At 37.5% G+C, this 20,350-nt stretch overlaps 1 protein-coding gene across 1 annotated transcript; it reads right to left on the bottom strand.

Moving 5' to 3' along the window:
• Nucleotides 1-171: 171 nt before the first annotated feature.
• Nucleotides 172-19,064, bottom strand: LOC131343384 (zinc metalloproteinase-disintegrin-like batroxstatin-1). Its single transcript, XM_058375032.1, has 24 exons — nt 18,895-19,064; nt 18,502-18,543; nt 17,781-18,313; nt 14,005-14,087; nt 13,815-13,891; nt 12,821-12,899; nt 12,652-12,728; nt 12,383-12,569; nt 10,848-10,910; nt 10,544-10,615; nt 8,720-8,889; nt 8,283-8,364; nt 7,858-7,988; nt 6,834-7,011; nt 4,377-4,466; nt 3,352-3,547; nt 3,152-3,257; nt 2,826-2,982; nt 2,280-2,360; nt 2,103-2,187; nt 1,756-1,882; nt 1,573-1,651; nt 1,383-1,478; nt 172-1,238 (listed from the first exon to the last, which is right to left on the bottom strand). The coding sequence occupies exons 3-24, from the start codon at nt 17,839-17,841 to the stop codon at nt 1,203-1,205; spliced, it is 2,313 nt and encodes a 770-aa protein (XP_058231015.1). The 5' UTR covers nt 17,842-18,313; nt 18,502-18,543; nt 18,895-19,064; the 3' UTR covers nt 172-1,202.
• Nucleotides 19,065-20,350: the final 1,286 nt, after the last annotated feature.

Raw genomic sequence — 20,350 nt, 5'->3', positions numbered from 1 at the left:
AAAGTACTGATTATTTATTACAAGTATTTTGATTCGTAATTTTTTTAGCCATATAGAGTCCTAAAACCCGGAAATGAGTTTGCACTTCTGGTTCCATCGATCCAAGTCAACTGATTTTATGAATGTGTTTTTGGTTAAATGCTTGAAATAAAGTCTGTGGTTAACACAAGCTCAAGATATTTTCACGTTTTATTGTATGACATAAAATACATCAAAAATACCACACTCATGATTTTTTAAGCTTTTACGTGTCTTGAAAACCGAAGAACTTTTAGAACGTTAGAAAGGATTGACGTCATCAGGCACCATAATATGAAAGTTTTTTTTTTTTTATTAAGTATTTTAGTTATTGCTACATTTTTCTTAGTAAATTGTAAAAAATCTGAATACAGCCTCATGTATTGTACACATATGTCCTGTAACATCTATAACATCACATTCATACTCATGGCACTCTAGTAGGAAAATAAATAATTTGTTTATGAAGTATTTACAAGAAATGATGGAAGATATTGTGCTGTTAAGTGTGGTTTTGCCCTGAGTTTAGTATTACAAATTGATGGGCAGTTCACGTCAGACAATTTGCTGCCTTAAAACATTATTCCACTCCATTTTTTAACAAGTGATTCAATCCACAAAGGTCACAGCAGAAGTGCACTGGAGTCAAGTTTGAGCAGAGTTCAATGGACATCACAGGCTCAGCAATGTACAGAGATCTCTTTGGGAGATTTACATGATTGTGGTTGATAGAAGGATCCAAGAAAAACTAGCAGATATGGCAAGCCACTTCCTGATAACTGATATTTGAAGGCTAGATTTCTCAAAACTGGAACTCTAAGGTGTGTTTATTGTGGAATGACCTTGAGGTTTGATGCAAGCGACTCATCCAGTGTGAATTTGAGATTAATATCAGTGCCAAACCTGCTCCAGAATATTTCTGGAACAAAATCAGACGTTTTTATAATTTTCACGTCGTTAAGTCTAGAACTAAGGTGCATATTGTTAGATTTCAGTAACAGGTTGTTCCTCTGTTGGCCTCTAGAGGGTACTGCTCTTGGAGTCCTATAAAGTACCAGATAATTCTGGTGTAAGGCAGATCTCCAGGAATTAGGCATTCATTTTTCTTAATTAGGTCATGTAAAATTAAATCATACTCAGTGCTGGATTTGTTCTATATAACCCTCTCAACTTGGGTCCATTTTTTATGCCCTTGGTGGAGGTGGAACTGGTCTCAGAGCCTGAAAGAGAAGAATACAGGTTCTTTAATTGTTTACAATCAAAAGCCAGCATCTAATGTTGAGCACATTTCCACATATTGTGCAGATGTTTGATTTTTGAATAACTGAAACGACACTTGTTTAATCTCAAAAATCATTTGTTACCTTGTGCGCTGCTCTGAAGTCTGAATGCAGGATCAAGGGTGGGGCAGATGGCTTAGTTGTAGGTGGTGGTGGTGGAGGGCCTTTGGGACGTATTGCCTAAAAATACATTTGATAAATTAGAAAAAAATAACAATTCATCACAACCATATTTTACTCACTAGCAACTATTAAGAAAGATGATAAGCTGTACCGTGGGCGGGATCTGATGTGGAATGTTCGCTCTTTGCTGGTTGGAGAAAATGTTGCTTACAGATTCTTGGAACTGAACACTGGTGGAAGATTAGAAGATTATTTAGATGATATAGATATTTTGTACCATTGTGCCAAGCCGGTTTACCAGGTAGATATATGGTTTAGATGTATTCTTACTCACCCAGTTTGGCGTGGATGACTCTTTCTACGTTTCAGGAAAAATATACTCAGTCCAATTAAAATGGCCCCCAACAAGATGCAGACTGCCACTGCGATGCCTATTTGCATGGCTAGATGCGTTCGAGAACCTAAAACAGGACAAAAAGGGCATATCTTATGAAGTTATTAAAGTTAAGCGACAGACCTACTGGTACGGTCTTAGGTGTTTACATGGAATTTTTAGATTTTGTGTGTACTGGGGCTAATCTATTTGCTTATTAATAACTGAATCACTGGAAGATAATATGACGTGATAAGCCTTGTTTAGTATCTGTGAATGACACATACGGTAATAAAAGTAGGACATACCTGCACCTTCAGTGGTGGTATACCTGTCGCAGTAAGGTGGCTGCCAGCCAGGTTCACAACTGCATTCCAACTTGTGATTACAAACCTGTAGGACACACATTTACTCTCATTATACTGGCATCGTCTTCGTTTGTCGCATATCATTTAAAATATATGATTTAATGTGATCAAGCTTACCCCATGGCCACTGCATTTGGCTGAGCAGTTGGTTGACTTGTAGGCAGCTTCTAAGTTCACACACTGGTTCTGACTACACACCTGAAACAGGTGTGGAAGAGTTTGTTATAAAAATCTACATATCTGGCAGCTTGTTTTCAAATAGTATAATGTTTGGCTGTGGTGTGTTCTAAAAACTAGACATTTATATTGATTGTTGTGCCAAATGTTGGACCACCTGGATATATTTTGTATCATATTATATAACGCAAAGTCAGAACTCACCCTTATGGAGAAGATGCTGACGCAAAATGCAAAAACCACAACAATAAACAAATAACCCTCTGTATTGCTTTTCCTTAGTCACATGCAGAAAGCAAAAATAACCAATATGGTATTAATGCATGGATTTTGCTTTTCAGTGTGGTGCAACCACTGCATGTTGCTAATGAAATGCAAAGTTCGTACATTGAAGAATTTTACATTTACAGTTTTTACAATTGTCTCTGAATCTTCTCCATACAAAGTTGCTATGACTGACAACAGACAAGAGTTTTCGATTGTTACCTTCTCATCACCACACTTTGTTCCGGTGTCCACTTGGCCATTGTCACTCTCAGGCTCACTGTAGAAAGTAGCTTTGCAATTGGCGAACATGACCAAACGGCCATAGTTTGGGTCGCTCTGGCCTTGATCACAGAAAAGCTTCCCACACATTATATCCCTAGATACACAAATGTTTGTAGACATGGGTCTTGTGTACAAACCATAACTATCTCACAGTTTATTAAGGCATGTGGTTACCTTCATGGGATGTACAGGGCTTGTAAGGAGGTGTTTACATAATCTGGTGGAACGAGTGAACATGTAAGAGTGTCAAATCTTGGACTCACTGTTTCTGGCAACCTATATATGTTCCATTGATGGGCCATGCACAGTAGGCATAGTATGTTCCCCTGGTGTTCTGGTTGTAGCAGAAGTCAGCTCCTACCACAGCACCTGAAAAAGATTAAAAGTTAAACTTGGACCAATAATATGATAAAAACCTTCATTTGCTATGTCGGCTATGTTGTGTAATGTTATAACTACTAACCTGGCCCCCACATTTTGATGCACTGGTCTTGCTGTCGAGGGCACTGCCCATTGTAGCAGTAGCCATCGCCGTTCTTGCATTGCAATCCATTTACAGCAAAGACATCTTCCGGGCATGTGGGTGAATTACCCGTACAATATTCAGGGAGGTCACATTCATCGCGCTCGGGACGACACATCACGGTGGCATCAGCAATCTGCGCATTGTGAACAAATTAAAGACTTGGTTTTAATATTGAGAATGTGATTTTGTATTTATTTATACAGATGGGTTGCCACTTCTTGCCAAAGACGAGTAGCCAATTCCGTCCCAAGACAGATGGACAATTCCCACTCAAGTCAGGCAAACAAATTCCGTTCCAAGACACATTGATTATTCCCTCCCAAGGCACATGGGCTATGTCCTTCCTATACAGGTAACCAATTGCCTTCTAAGATGGGTAACCAATTTCCTCCCAAGGCACATGGGCTATTCCCTCCAAGCACAGATAACCAATTCCCTCCAAAGACACATGGGCTATTCCCTCTCAGGATAGGTAACCAATTGCCTCTCAAAACAGGTAACCAATTCCCTCCCATAATACATGTGTTGTTCCCTGCTAGGGCAGGCAACCAATTCCTTCCAAAAACACATGGGCTATTCCCTCCAAGGACAGGTAAGCAATTCCCTCTCAAGACTTATGGGATATATCCACCCAAAATGGGCAGTCAATTCCTTGCTGAGGTAGCTATTTTCCTTCCCAACATGAATAGCTAATTGCTATCCAATTCCCACCCCACACTCACATACTGGCTATCATGAATAACATCATGGTTGTGACTTGAATTCAGCTCATACCAAATGATAGCTGTGATATTCATGATCACCTACTCCCCTTAATCTTAACAACTCGTTTGAACAAGCATGTGAGATGTCGTGAACTAAGAAAATATTGCAAAATCTGATAGAGTACAAGAGGATTAAAGGTGGAGGATGTTGGTGTACAACACACTAACGCACATTTTAACACCGGTTAGAATTCTTACCTTACAGTCAATACAGCACTCTCCTTCTCCACACATAGACCCCTTTGTCAGTGTACATGTGGTGGCATTGCAGCATGGGTTCGTGCACTCCTGCATGTACACACAAACACACAAATACACACATGTATGATATCAGTTACTCAAAATTTTATATGCAAACAACACTGTACGTATCTGATCTAAAAAGTGGTTGGGGGAAAAATGTCCTATTAGTTTTTATTGCATATGCAAATATTCAGGCAAAACATGCTGAGGTCACTAGTTATAACTGTTTTTTTTTTTTTTGTTCAATAGTTATTATTATGCAAACAAAGAATAACATCCTGCAAATACAGATCAAGGTTTCCTTTAAATATTGGTGATATTGACTGCGAGATGGCTAGCAAGTAAGTCAGAGAGTTTCAGAAACATCTCTGTAGCGTTTGTGTGTAACTGTGCATCCAGACAACATATTATTATTGTATTATAACATATTAATACAACGTATTGTTAATGAAAGGGAACAAAAGAGAATGGCCAGCTTGTTTTGAGTTGACAGGAAGACCATGATGATACCTTAAATAGCCATTTGTTACAACTGCAGTGAGCAGAAAAGCAACACATTGATCCTAGAGGGGTTTGGGCTACAACAGCAGAAGAATGGTTTAGACAAAGACCGGGTGGTGTCAATGTTCAGAGCACTGTACTTATTATATAACAGGTTTGTACTAGAATAGTCCAGGCTTCTACATCATACAGTTAAAAAAAAAAAAAAAAAAGGCTAATGTTTAAGATGGACAAGTTAGACATAGTTAGACATGAAAAAACAACTTCTACCTAATCACAATCCATAATAAAATGTCACAAGCACTCACCCATAAAATATAGGTAAAGTAAATTATGTAACTGATGCATTTTTTGTAGCATTCGACTCGCATGACTCTGGCTTTTTCCATTGCGCAGCTTCCCTTTTCAGCACAAGAAGTCTGACTGTAGAGAAGTCTGTGTTGCCTACAAAAGGACCACAAGATGTATGTCCCTCTCTGTGTTTGTGCTCTTTCAATGAAAAGAACCCCCAGCACCTCCCTACCCCCTTTAGAAAGTGTGACAGTAATTCGAAATAAAGGAGGTTCTGTGTGTGCAAAGCCTCTGCGAAATCAGCTTATTGGAACTGGACATGGAACGAAAAAACCAAACAGTTTGACATATATATATATATATATATATATATATATATATATATATATATATATCTATATATATATATATATAAAAGTTAAACTGAGGTCCAAACTGAAATGAAAGTTAGACTCTTTGTGCAGTTTTTGCGTTGTTGTTTATTTTGCTGAAACTTGGCAAACCTGCTCCTAAGCTTCATAATCATCACTTTTCACGCTTCATTTGAAAGTAAAAACCTTGCTTCAGATTACATTGTTCACCTCCATTATGTTCATGTAAACTAAATGCTTCAGCTAAGGATTGTTGCCTACATCCCAGTGACTGTGTTAAGAATTATATAGTAATGATATTTATTATATAGTAATGCATGCATGTAGTGTCTGGGCACTAAAAAAACAAAAACAAAACACAGCCACCATATTAATAAAAAGGATATTCTGTGAATTCATAGAGGCTGAGAGATGCGTAACAAATTATGTAATACATACTATTCTATCATACAAATACTAATAATACTGATATTTGTCTCAGTTCAAGAAACTGGCATTAATATTCAGGTCGAGATGAGACAACGTGTCTGAACAGGCTCTTTGTTCTTCTGAATGTAAATTTAGCTATCTTTAAGCACTTACTCAATATACTACTATGCTGAATTATCTGATATTCAATAGGCCCGATCCTGTTTGAAGCATTCTTAAGGCACAGAAACTATTTTGGCCCTTGGGGATGTCGATTTAAACCTGTCTAGGCAAAAAGATTATTTGTTAGAACGCAGTCAACAATAGGCATGTACATGCTTTGGGGTTTCAGTGTTGAGAAAAAAAAAAGACACTAAAGTGAAGTTAGCAAGCAAGCTGTAAGGATCTGGTTTACATGTCACTGAGGCGCCAACCAATTTTCACAAAAAGACTAAATTAAGAAAGGGATAAACTATACATCATAACCCTTAATCTTATAGACTGTGATGCAGCCCGAAAACACGGTCCTGAAGACTTTCCTGTGGTGGAAAAATACAGATTTTAAACGTTTCCCAGACACACGAGACTCTTTCCTGAAATGTTATGTATACTCCTACAGAAAGCTTCGCCATGTCAACAATTGTTAAATAACAATGAGCTTTTTGAACCGTTTATTATTTAGCTTAGATTAGATAGTGTGTTCTCCATACAAGTTTCTGAGAATGTGCTGTTGCTATAGAAACGTGTTAGAATGAGCACATTATTATAAACCTGTTGTACTGCTGAACAATGCGGTTGTTTAAAACCTATCTGATATGAATAGAATATATGATAAATTTACCGTCACAGATCCACAGTCACATTCCTCTCCCCTTTCTCGGAAGCCGTTGCCACAAATCGGAGGCTGGAGCAGGGTTGAGGCTTGCGGTTTGTTGAGAAGACACTCAGGGTTCCGTGAGTTCAGGTACTGCTCGAAGCTGTTGATGCTGCAGCTACTGAAGAGCTGAGGGATAGTGTAGCTGCAAATGACAGAAATGTAGGAATCAGAAATAAATATGAGATAAATTCTCCAGATAAATTTACCAAATACATGCTGCTTCACGCACAACAATCTTCAGCATTTTCTAACCATCATGCTGATGTGCAAGAGTTTTTAACAAATTTGAAATTTTTTTGCCCTTTTTCACCCCTGCCCTTTCCCGCCGTTGGTTTGTTACCCAGTTTTGTTTACCTGTTTTGTGTTTAATCTTGATTAGTTTTTCCTTTTTGTTTGTTTTGTCATAGTCATGTTGTTCTTTTGTGTCATAAAGGTTAAGCATTGTTTTCTGAATATCACTGTGCTTTTTAACTTCTGCATTATTTTATTTAATTTTTTTTTTTTCTGCTTTCAACACTGGGTTTCATTTCTCATTTCTGATTAAGAATTACCTCATACCAATTCTGGCTGCCTGGTGTTTCGGCCCCTGCTAATAATGCAGGAATAAAATCTGCACAAATAAATCTCACAGCATGCGACCATTCTTGTGTTCTACCTCAACTCACAGCCCATAATTTTGATCACCAGACCACCAAAACTAAAACTTTATACAGGCCATAATTCTGTTCACCAGACCACCAAAACCTCACCACTAAAACTAATATTACAAAAATTTGTAATATTTTGGAATATATGTTCCACAAAATAAAAAAAACAAGAGGTTGAAACCCTTTCTTGAAGAGGACCTTTAAGGGTTCCCCAGCAAAGCAACTAAAGATACTTCAGAGCCTTTAAAGGGCAGTGTGTTCTACCACAAGGTTCTGATTTGGGCCATCTATTTTTCTTGTTTTTGTAGATTGTATCGTATTGTATTTATTTATTTATTTACCTGAGAGCAGCAGTCATGATGCAGCTGCTCTCGGTGCACACACATGAGCTGGTGTCATGGTTCATACCCAGGTTATGTCCCATCTCGTGGGCCAAGGTGGCGCCTACGGCTACAGCACGTGGATTATGGTCCTGGAAGACAACAGAAGACTTGCATTAGTTGCATAATAGTTAGATCTCATAATACTTGTAAAGGAATAGCAAACAAATGTGTACAAATATTTTTGACGGATAGAAAGTTAAAATCTGTCGTGACAGTGTACTATTTATGATGTAGGGCTATAGAAAGCCTGAATTTTTAGATGTTATAATCATGGCATTATGGATTACAGGATGTTTCAAAAAGTGATTTGCAAAGTCACAAAAGATGCACTTCTTCTGCGCTTGTGAAATTAGATGACGAGAAGCATCTGGATTGTTTATTACCTGGATGACGCCGGTTGAATGACCCGTGCACAGAGTGCCAATAAACGCCAATCCCACCGTCGAGCCTTCAAAATCAATTCCACTGCAACATTAACAGAATCATGATTCATGATGTTTTACATCCTAAACCATTACAAACTGATATATTATTATACAGTGACAGACATTTGAATTGACCACAATTTAAATTCCCTCAAATTTGGAATAAAGTTGTGTTATTAAATATTAAGATTAATATTATTATTATTTAATAATTATTTAAACAAAAAAATAGCACATAAAATAAAAACTGATCAACAAATAATTAAAGGGAACTTTCATGAAAGTACAGAAGGAATCAGAAGGAGTCCCCAGTGAGTTTCTGTATTATTAACATAATTATCAGCTGATGACAGATGACAGTTGTTTATCAAGACATTTTCTAGATGAACACTGACGTGATCAGATGAGCATTGTCATGCTTCTGTATCTTCAAGAGCTGTTTATTCCTCCATGTGGTAAATGCATCCAGCGTCGCTCCAGCCGGTGCGGTCACTTGAATCTGGTCAGAGTCCTTCCACATTACCAGACCGATCAGAGCGATAAAGGTGTTCAGCGGTTTATACACCTGCCAACCAGTTATAGGATACAATTTAAAAAAGGTTTATTAATAATAATACTAATAACTCAAGCACCCATCATGTTTGTATATGGAAATATATTAAGAATTTGTTCAATCAAATCAAATCAAAATAGTACAAAGGTGCTTGAACACACAGTTCCAAACTGAGTGCAAGTGTCTGGCCTTAAAAATATTCCCATGAACATAATTTTATAAATAAATTTTTTTTTTTCATAATTTTAAAAAATATGCAACAATGCAAAATATTTCATGCAAAACAAATGTTCATTAAAACAGCAATAGCCCTTCTGTCACAGGTTGCTGGATTTTTGACTGCCTAAATAAGTCAGTAACTAAATGGATGAGGCTTTCTAGGTAAACTCTTTGGCTGTACTTAAAAAAAAAGGCACAGATATATGTTAAATGATATATAACTGCTTTAAAAAAAAACCATTTGTATAAGGTCTGCCTGCAAACAGCATGGTAGATAAATGTGAAGATCATTTCACATACATGGTGATTTAAGCTAATTATACAATTTGAAGCTATGGTTCACATTAGTGTGTTTCTTTAACCATACATGTACACATACTCAGGACCAACATAGAGGACACAAGCTGTGAACAATGGCAATGGGGAAAAAAATTATTGCGTATTTAGCTTTCAAATAAAGCACTGGCACTAATCATAAATCATAGTGATGGATAATCCTGTTCTGTCTGAAAGCTCAGTGCAAACTCAGATCTGGGGATTTCAAAGGCTGGCTTTGAACTGCATTTTCTTTTCAACACTGAACAAAAAATCCTACTCCTACTGTAGGAGTACTGAACTCCTACTGAATTTCCTAAATTGTTACTGTAGTTTCTAAACCACTACTGAAGTTCTTAAAGCACTACTGAAGTTCCTAAAGCACTAGTAACATCCTTAAAGCACTACTGAAGTTCTTAATGCACTACTGAAGTGTTTCAAGCATTACAGAAGTTCTTGAAGCACTAACAGGGTTCTTAAAGCATTACTGGAGTGTTTAAAACATTACATAAATTCTTAAAGCCCTATTGAAGCACAAGTGACATTCTTAAAGCACTACTGAAGTTCTTAAAACAGTAGTGAAATTCTTTGAAGTTCTTTAAGGTCTACTAAAGTTCTTAAAGCACGACTCAAATTCCTAAAGCACTACTGAAGTTCTACTAAAATTTTTAAAGCACTACTGAATTGTTTAAAGCATTACTGAAGTTCGTAAAGCACTACTGAAGATCTGAAAGTTCTACTGAACTTCTTAAAGCAATACTGAAGTTCTTTAAGCCCTGCTGTATATCTTAAAGTATTCCTACAATTTTCTAAACTGTTCCTACAGCATTCCTATAATTTCCTAAAACACACTACAGAAATGACTAAAGCACTAATGAAGTGCTGCAGAAATGCACAATGAAAGTTTTACATGGTTACACTGTGGACATCACACATTGGACCCAGCCATGAAACAATCTCCATGTATTGAGCATTAAAGCAGTTTTGCTGAACTCAAAAATAAACATGTGTACCTGTGTGAGAACAGGAAATCTAAATAAATCATCAATATGCTGTCATTTTTCACTTCCAAAAAAAAAAAAAACCCAGAAAATTAATTTTCTGTCACATCAGCCATGTGAAACTGACTCACAGCATTAACAAAGTTGACGATCTCAAAGATCCTGTTTCTCACTTTATCGTCATTGCTGTCCATCTTCTTGTACTGTGAATGCAATAAATCAGCAAGACGGTTAGTCATAGGCATGTCTAAGCAGAGAGAGAAATAATAATAAGCTTGAATAGGAAAAAATGTGTTAATCACGAGTACACTTAGTCGTCATCTGAGGTTTATACTGACCTTTATCAAGCTACTAAGCACTTTACAAAAACTTTCATGAGGAACATGAGGATCAATCATAAAGAAAGCAGGGCTCATGTTTCTGCCTCTTACGTACCATTCTGTTATCCACCACCAGGATGATTTCATTGTATTTTTGTTGCTGGAACATTGTTGGCCCCTAACCAGGAGGAAAAGCAGAACAGTTGTTCATCAGCTGGTGAACATGTTATTTTTTCAAGTACATTAGGTCAAGTCGAGAGCAGGTACAACTTCTCCTGACTGAATCTTCTATAAATCTAGTGAATTTTCAGCCTTCCTGTTCATCTGTTGAATTTTTCTGAAAGTTCTCACCACTTACATGACAGGCGCCATCATTAATCCTTATGTTTATCTTCAACAAATGTTAGAGTAAGCGCTAATCTGCGGACCAGCATGTTTTTGGAAGGTTAGAGGAAACAGGTGAAGCTAGACATACAGTCCACACAGGCAGCAACCTGAGCTCATGATCACACTGGCGACCTGGACCTTGGAGTGAGCTCTGAGGCAGCTTTAAGGCAGCTCTGAGGCAGCTCTGATGGAGCTCTGAGCCTGCTCTGAAGTAACTCTGAGGCAGCTCTGAGGTAGCTCTGAGCCTGCTCTGAGCCAGCTCTGAGCCTGCTCTGAAGTAGCTCTGAGGCAGCTCTGAGGTAGCTCTGAGGCAGCTCTGATGTACAGTAGTTCTGGGGTAGCTCTGAGGCAGCTCACAACAGACTCTGGTCTCTACTACTTCCTTCCAAGCTTTGTGATGTCTCTATCTATCTCTGCCACCACAAGGTTATAAGTTTTTGTGCATCAAACTAACCCGGATCAAAGCACACTTGTCAAGGACACTTCCAGTTAGCTCACATTTTCTGAACCGCTTATCCTACACAGGGTCATGAGGAGCCTGAAGTCTATTCCAGGGTACTTGGGGTACAAGTTACGGGACACTCTGGACCAGGTGCCAACCTATTGCACACACACTCACACACCTTTTTACACACCACAGACAATTTAGAGATGTCGATCAGAATATAAGGCATCTCTTTGGCCTGGCCTTGCAGAGGAAACCAGTGTATCCTGAGGGAACACCAAGGGGATAACAGGCAAACTCCTCTAACTCAGGGTGGGAATCAAACCCTGGAGGTGCAGGGAAATTTGTGCTAAACACTTGTTCTTGTTTATGTTCTAACAATCTGAATTTGATAACATTTTTGTCCATTGTTACTGAACTTCCTCTATAGTCCTGAGTTTTTTGATGGCTCATTTCCATCCATGGTTCTGTAATGTAGTAGCCAGTTCCCAGTTCCTAGGTCCAGTTTGTGCAATAAGCTACATTCTGAGGCTTCATTGCTGTGCCTCTTGATGTATCTACACCTTACCCTGAGACTTTATACTGCATATAATAATATATAATAATAATTATATATAATATATTATATAATAATTATAATTATATATAATTATAATAATTTATAATTTTTCTCCATTGATGCCTACTGGAGCCATGTGAATGAGTGTTGATACATTTCCACTGCCAGCAGACAAACATTTAAAAATACATGTCAGCCTTTTAGGCTTTGTCTTGGCTAAGATTGGTTAGACATTGAACCGAAAGCTGATCAGACTCACAGAAGCACGTGATTTCGATTTCATGGTATAAGGGGGAAGAGCAACAGGATCCCAGCTGGTATTTGTGACCCCACACACTGCTGGAGTACCAGACACATCCTCGTACTTCAGCACCGCATGATCACCATTGCTGACCTCGGGCAAGGGCTCGATAAGGTAACTTTGCTCTGCTGTTTGGAAGTAACCTCTGAAATGCAACAGAGGATTAGCACTTTTATTAAAATGGTAAAATCTCTCTTTTTAAAATTTTTCCAGTAAATCCGACATACCGTAACCCATCACATGTGCTCACGCTAACCATTGAGTTCCTGTCATTTGCGATCTTCCCTTGATAGTAGCAAAGATCCTGGAAAAAAGACAATAGACCAAGGGACTGATCATCAAGGACCTCGGATAAATGTGAGGTTAAATCAAAGAGCCTGTTCACAGTTCACCTACCAGCTCTTGGGGTTTAGTTACCACAGGAATCCCGTCATCTGTGTAATATGTTTCTGTGTAGCCTTCAGCTAAAAATTCACTGCAGACAGAATCCAAGGCAAATAATAATTATTTATTAATTCTTTCCATAAGGCTTCAGACTACATTTTGGAGTCCAATATGTATGAGAATAAAGGAACCTGAATAAAATACAAAAAGGGAGAACTGTAATCTGAAATCTAAAGGTATGAACAAATCAGCTAGGTCTTTAATCTAAACCATCTACAGAACCTGCGTTCCTCAAACCCTCAGAAACACTCTTCCATCTGATCTGAGCAAAGTTCTTGAGATGGGTTCTACACTGACAGAACAGTAATATATCCAAGCGTGAACCCATTTAGAGCTTTGTAAAACATTGTAGTCAACAACTATTAGAATCTGATGTTTATGTAAAAAAGAAGAAGAAGATATGATCTGACATTCTTTTCCTTTTCAAAACGTGAGCTGCAGCATTGTTAACATGCTGAAGCTTGTCTAAGAGACAGTAAGTGGAAGCATTTAAGGGTTTATTTTTCATTTGAGACTCGCTTCTATCTGAAGATATTTTTAAAATTCATTTATGTACTCAATAATAATAATAATAATAATAATAATAATAATAATAATAATAATAATAATAAATATCATTTCCTGTTTTTGACCATTTTGACCCAATACATTACAATCCACTGTAGGAGAAATGACCCAAGATGTAAATAATTTGCTATTGATATTGCCTGCTATTGATATTTGCTTAACCTTGGCTTTGTGAGTCAAGAGAAAATACGAAGGCGTGAATGTAGAAGGAGCTGTTTAATATTCAGCAGATTGGCACCAGAATTTTGCAACGCTGTTACATCGTGAAACTGTTGTACACTCACAGATTGCAGCATACCTGGTTGCAACCTTGAAGCAGCTGAAATCATGTTCTGATGATACTACGTGATGTGTCAGAAATCTAAAAAATCAAGCTTACTCATTTCTCTCGAGATGCATTTCGATGGGTTTTCCACCCAGAGTCATGGCGTATTTCACCGTTGTAGGTCTGGTGGACTGTGGATGAGATTTAAATAAAACTCAGCTGACTAAATTTGCGTGGATGAAAGTTGCAACCATCTGAAGGAAGCAGGGATTCAAAGCTTCAAAGCTTTTTCGAAGATTCTTACCTCTGAACCTCTTTTATGAAGGTCATGCAGTCGGATTGGACGAACCACCTCATGGACCTTCACGCCGTTTAGAGTCAAACAATCTGTGATTAAAAAGAAAGACAAAAAACCACTAACATTAAGTGTGTGTGTGTGTGTGTGTGTGTGTGTAGCCCTGGATCCACAACAAGACCAGATGCAAATAGACTGTACTTTAACATCATTTGCCTACATGAATATGTTTTGACTCTATACTTTTTTTTTTCTTTTGTGCTGCTACAACATTTTTTTTGTAGTTGTGTAACTACGTTTTCTGGGAAAATGTGCTTCATTACTGTCTGAATATGATGTAGTTGATGTAATAGATGTAATTCTGTGAATTATTTTATGAGAGTTTTACCCAATGCATAATTTACCTGGAAGTTTTTTTTTGAGGGAATATTAGTCACTGCCTCTTTGTGTGGAAACGTTACTCAGTGCCACGTTTTGGGTGATAATTTTACTTCATGCCTCATTTTCTGCCTGTTTTTTTTTTTTTTTTGAAAGAATGCTACACAGTGCCTGCTATTTCAAGGGAATGCTACACGGTGCCTCATTTTTTGAGAGAATGCTACACGGTGCCTCATTTTTTGAGAGAATGCTACACGGTGCCTCATTTTTTGAGAGAATGCTACACGGTGCCTCATTTTTTGAGAGAATGCTACACGGTGCCTCATTTTTTGAGAGAATGCTACACGGTGCCTCATTTTTTGAGAGAATGCTACACGGTGCCTCATTTTTTGAGAGAATGCTACACGGTGCCTCATTTTTTGAGAGAATGCTACACGGTGCCTCATTTTTTGAGAGAATGCTACACGGTGCCCCATTTTTTGAGAGAATGCTACACGGTGCCTCATTTTTTGAGAGAATGCTACACAGTGCCCCATTTTTTGAGAGAATGCTACACGGTGCCTCATTTTTTGAGAGAATGCTACACGGTGCCTCATTTTTTGAGAGAATGCTACACAGTGCCCCATTTTTTGAGAGAATGCTACACAGTGCCTCATTTTTTGAGAGAATGCTACACGGTGCCTCATTTTTTGAGAGAATGCTACACGGTGCCTCATTTTTTGAGAGAATGCTACACGGTGCCTCATTTTTTGAGAGAATGCTACACGGTGCCTCATTTTTTGAGAGAATGCTACACGGTGCCTCATTTTTTGAGAGAATGCTACACAGTGCCTCATTTTTTGAGAGAATGCTACATGGTGCCTCATTTTTTGAGAGAATGCTACATGGTGCCCCATTTTTTGAGAAAATGCTACACAGTGCCTCATTTTTTTAAGGAATACTACGCACTGCCTCATTTTTTTTTTGAAGGAATGATACGCATTGCCCCATTTCTTTTTAAGGGAATGTTACACAATACCTCATTTTTTGAGAGAATATTGCACAGTGCCTCTTATTTTAAGGGAATGATACGTAGTGCCTCATTTCCTTGAAGGAATGATACATAATGCTTCATTTTTCTGAAGGAATGATACACAGTCCCTCATTTCTTTTCAAGGGAATGCTACACAGTGCGTCATTTTTTGAAAGAATGCCACACAGTGCTAATTTTTTGAAGGAACGCTACAGAGTGCCTCAGATTTGTGAATGAATGATACACCTCATAGTGCCTCATTTCTATTTAGGGTATGGACTGACGTGATGAGAGTGGTGTATTAACCTTTCTGTACTGCTTTATACTTTTCCTGTGGCTGCTGATGCGTATCTGATGTGCTTCTGATTCCTCAGGATTTAATTAAATGTTCATAATGTTTAACCTCTTTCTAGAAATAAGAAAACCAGCCTCAGCATTTTATTCTAGTCTCTCCACCTGGGTAGGTTGTTTTGCATTAGATGTGGCACTTCCGGCTCAGATTAACTTTAGCATTTCCTCCATGCTATGCTAATCATGGATCAGCAGTTTAACCTTTTATATCAGCTGTTGATTCTGACTTGCCAGTAGGAAGGCCTATATAAAAATGTGTTTAATCTGTGACATTTTGGAATGAATCTCAAAAAAAAATTGTTTAAGGTTCACATTGTTTACATGACTGATCAGCTTCAATGATTTTTTCAGTACTTTCCCTCATGAGGCACTTCAGGAACTTTGTTAAGAAAACAGGAACATGTAAACGTTCTGTAACCTGCTAGACGCAAGTAGTCACTGACCTGTGGTTGTGGGAGAATCTAAAAGGGAACTGCCTACTTACAAAATCATGTGATGGACCAAATGAACCAAAAGAATGATGAGTTTCATTACTTCCTTAGTTATTGACGTCTTAATGTCAGATTATGAAGCTTACGCGGCAAATTTAATCCACTACAGACCTTTATCATGAACATGCCGTGCTTGTATAAAGTTTCTTCTCCAACTGTCATGTGAAGATTAACGTTTACTATTACAAAGTGCCAAGCTAATAAAAACTCTGACACACCCTTCCACCTGTAGTTACTCCATCATGAAAATAAGAGAGATCGAAACTGCAGGAAAACCTTCCTTACAGCATTATTCCAAACAAAACAAAACAAAACAAAACCCAGAACTCTATATATTCTTGGTATCTATAAATACGTGTTTTTTTTAAATTTTTTTTTTACTTTCCTTTTTAAATTGATGTTATGTGTTATCATGTTGTTATTGTATGTTGTTATGGTATGCTGCGATATATGTTATGTTAAATTATTTGACATTGTTATATTAAGGAACATTATTTTGCATTTTTATTATATGTTGTGTTATATATTAGGTTAGGTTACATTACATTATGTTGTTATTTGTTATATGTTTTATTGCAGGTATCTAAGGACGAATAATAACTAAGAAAACATAATTTGGCTAAGGTTGACGAACTGTTACAAAACCATGCAGACATTTGTATATCTGGGTGATGTGTTAATGTTAAAATATTCAATAAGAACAGACAAACAAGAAGAACATTCTTCTGGTTTTGACTATTCACTTCAAATTTCAATACAGACTGTACTAAGGACCAAACAGATACAGATATGAATAATGCCATTACAATAAATGAGTGTTATATTGTTACCACAATACAAACATAACACAACATCTTAAAAACAGAAAAGTACAACAATAAATAAATTTTAAACCATATTAACTCACAAATTTGTTTTCTATTTATACCAGGAATCTATAAAGTGTCTATAGGAATCTCTTCATAAAATATATAGTATATCATTCTAGCATTATAAAATAATTACCCAAACAGACTATAATTGTGTAAAGGTTTTCCTGCTGATCCTGTGCCTCTGATTCATTGTGTTGTAACAACAGGTGGAAGGGTGTGTCATTGTTTTGTTTTTTTTTATCAACTTGTGATAGTAAATGTTACACTGACTTGCACAACAGTTAACAAGAAAAACCTTAGGGGTTTATTTAGATAAAGTGTGATTACCCTTTTTAAATACTAGCCTGTGCTTGTGAACACGATTAGTGGATTTGGGAGGAGTATTGTACCTCAACAATGCACATGGCATGTAGAAGCTTTTACACAGCAGGCATTATATGTGAATGTTTAAGTTTTATAGTGCTAAAGGTTACATGAAAATATTCCTACCTAACTATTTTAAGCCAGTATAACTTTGGTTAGTATTTTGTATACAGCCAGTATTTTATGCACATGTTTAATGGATTCTGTCACAGCCCCATAAATAAACCAGTTGCATAGCAGCAGCTCCTGTATAGTAATGGTGAGAGGTGAGTTAAGCAGCCATTGTATGAAGCCATAAGCCAGTATCCAGTATCTTACCTGATGGGACAGATGACACAGAGAGGACGAGGACCCATGCTAGAAAGCAGGAAGTTGCCATTGTCAAGCTCTAAACACTTACTGAAAGGTGAGAGCTGCCTGAGCTCAGCTTTATAGATCACCTGTGCCGAGTCTGTTCAGCTCCGCCTCCCTCCAGTTCAAGCGCTCAGCCTTTAAGGAAGTGAAGAAGAGACTTGCGGTTGCCTTCAAACACGCCTCCGAGGCAGCGAGAGGTGCAGGCATGCTGTGACGCAGCGCACCACTTGAGAGCTGCTATGTACAGTGTAAACACTAATGCCACTCCTTTGCACCATGGCTGTGTTACAATAAAAGCCAGTCAGCAAGGTCAAGTTGGCTGTTTCATCTTCCTGTCATATTTCTTGTTGAAGTAGGTGGAATGTGCTGATTCTTGTACAGTATGCAGTATGTAAGTCCAGACTTATATTCCTCACCTTTACTTCACAGTGGTTGATTTATTTTCTATAACAGCAGCTCAGGCAGGTGGTATATGCTCCAGATTCACCACGACCCTCCTGAGGACACAGAAAAGGAGTGAGTGAGAGAGTGAGTAGTTATGACAGGTTTATAATAATTTGCTCATTGAAATTCTAATACATTATTGTTTCCGTGGTAACAACTTATATAAGTACACTCCAAGTAAGTGTACTAATAAAATATGTATAATTGAGTCTGTGTTTTCTGTGAGGTGACGTTTATTTACCTTTTTGTTTTCTCAGTCTCCAGTTTCACTGTTGAGGTAAATCTGGAAAAGGGAAAGATAAAAAAAAAATTACTGCTATAAAACAAGTGCACTTTTTTATTTTGTAGATGTTCCACAACAATAAATGTAACCATAAAAGGATAGAATATACACTGAGTTGTTCTTTAATTAATAAAATGTCGTATTGTGGTTTAAGAAGAATAAAACGCTTCAGGATGCATCTTAATTGGAAAATGTTCAATTTCCACGTGGACACAGCCCCCTTAAAGAACACTATGGAGTAATAATAACAACTATATAGTAATGCAGGAGTTAAACGTCAAAGCCTATCATTATCCTACAAATATTTAATGACCGTGTCCATATCTTTAAGACATAAACACATTAGCTTACCTTTCTTCTGAGTTTCTTTCAGCCGTCTTCAGGCTGTCTGAGTAGCAGCTCGCGTCTCAGCACACATACTGCTGACTCTTCACTTTCTGCACCATGGCATTAAATTGTTTTATTTGTGCATATTTAAATAGGAAACATTTTCCTTTTGTTTCTCCAGCTCTTTAAGCAGCTACTCATCTCCAGTCCAAAGGCAGATTAAATTGTGAAGATCGGTGGCAGTGAGGTAATGAACCCTTGCCCTTTTGGACTCACCCACTGCACTGCATTCTTCTGCCTTCTTCAAATGTAAAAAAAAAACAATAAAAAAGGGAAGCTATTGTGTCATTTCTTGAAATGTCCAGCAAAGAGTGCGTGCTACAGAAATAGAGCAAGTGTGTCTATTAATAACATTCGCAATAAGCAATTCTCAAGACACACAATGTTTTATATTATTTCTGTTCACAGAAAGCTTCAGGCTAAGCAAGACATCAGACAAAGTTTAGACTATCATTCTTCATATTCATCGGCTTGTGCTAGTGGAAGCTTTCTTCAGTTCAGACAGCCTAGCCTGAATAGTCAACACTGTACAAGTATCCACTCAAATAAATCAAGCAAGGATACGTGTCCACTATGTGATCATGGCTTGCTTTGAAGTTCAAAGGTTTGCAGGTTTCATTTATCTGTAATGACCAAGTACAGTGGGTTGCAAAAGTATTCACCCCCTTGGTGTTTGTTCTATTTTTCTGCATTATAACCTGGAATTATGGATTATTTGCAGGGTTTGTTCCATTAGATTAACACAACATGCTTGTTGTAAAGGTTGTGAAGCAGAAAAACAGGACAAACACCAAGGGGGGTGAATACATTTCCAAACCTCTGTAGATGTAGGAAAGGAATGATTAGTGTTTAGAAGGTAATTGAGGACATAAAAAGCCAGTCCTTAACTCTCGGCTTTGTTTATTTAAGCCCTTATACGTAGATTGAGGAAGAGCTTGAATAATTCTTACTTTCTCAGCAGTTTTTGCAGCATACTTTGTGGTTTATAGTCTCATGTTTCTCAATCTTCTCACTAATTGGATGTTAGCAGATGACTGACTGCTCAAGAGCTGATGGGACTTGACTATTATTGTAGTCAACCTCTGTCTATTGAACACATAAAAATCCTTGGCCAGTGTTGATGCTCATGTCTTGTTTGCCGCTTGTGCTTAAAGAAGAGGCAGAGTTTAGAAGAGAGGAAGCATGTAGTATAAGAGGAATAAAATGCTTAAGAATGTGCTAGTAATAATCAACTAATAATCAGACATCATCATCATCATCATGTTTTATTGTCTTACTTGGCAACTGCCTGAAAACAAGTAACGGAGCAGGTCTATTGACATTGCTGACTAAACACTAATCAGACATAGTGATACATTTCCTTCCTGATTTGAGTTCAACCAAGACAATGGGAATGTTTGCTCTGTGTAAATACTGAATA

Source organism: Hemibagrus wyckioides, linkage group LG22, assembly GCF_019097595.1.
Source record: "Hemibagrus wyckioides isolate EC202008001 linkage group LG22, SWU_Hwy_1.0, whole genome shotgun sequence".
NCBI lineage: Eukaryota > Metazoa > Chordata > Actinopteri > Siluriformes > Bagridae > Hemibagrus > Hemibagrus wyckioides.
Note: the sequence above shows the minus strand (reverse complement) of the source record. Positions and strands in the feature narration are given on the sequence as shown.

Bases quoted from the DNA above. Each gene is read 5' to 3' on its own strand.
- LOC131343384 (XM_058375032.1), bottom strand. From the start codon at position 17,841: ATGGCAACTTCCTGCTTTCTAGCATGGGTCCTCGTCCTCTCTGTGTCA. The intron at 2,361-2,825 runs GTAACAATCGAA...CACCTGTTTCAG, and splicing joins CAAAGTGTGGTGATGAGAAG to GTGTGTAGTCAGAACCAGTG. The intron at 1,479-1,572 runs GTACAGCTTATC...ATGTATTTTTAG, and splicing joins CACATCAGATCCCGCCCACG to GCAATACGTCCCAAAGGCCC.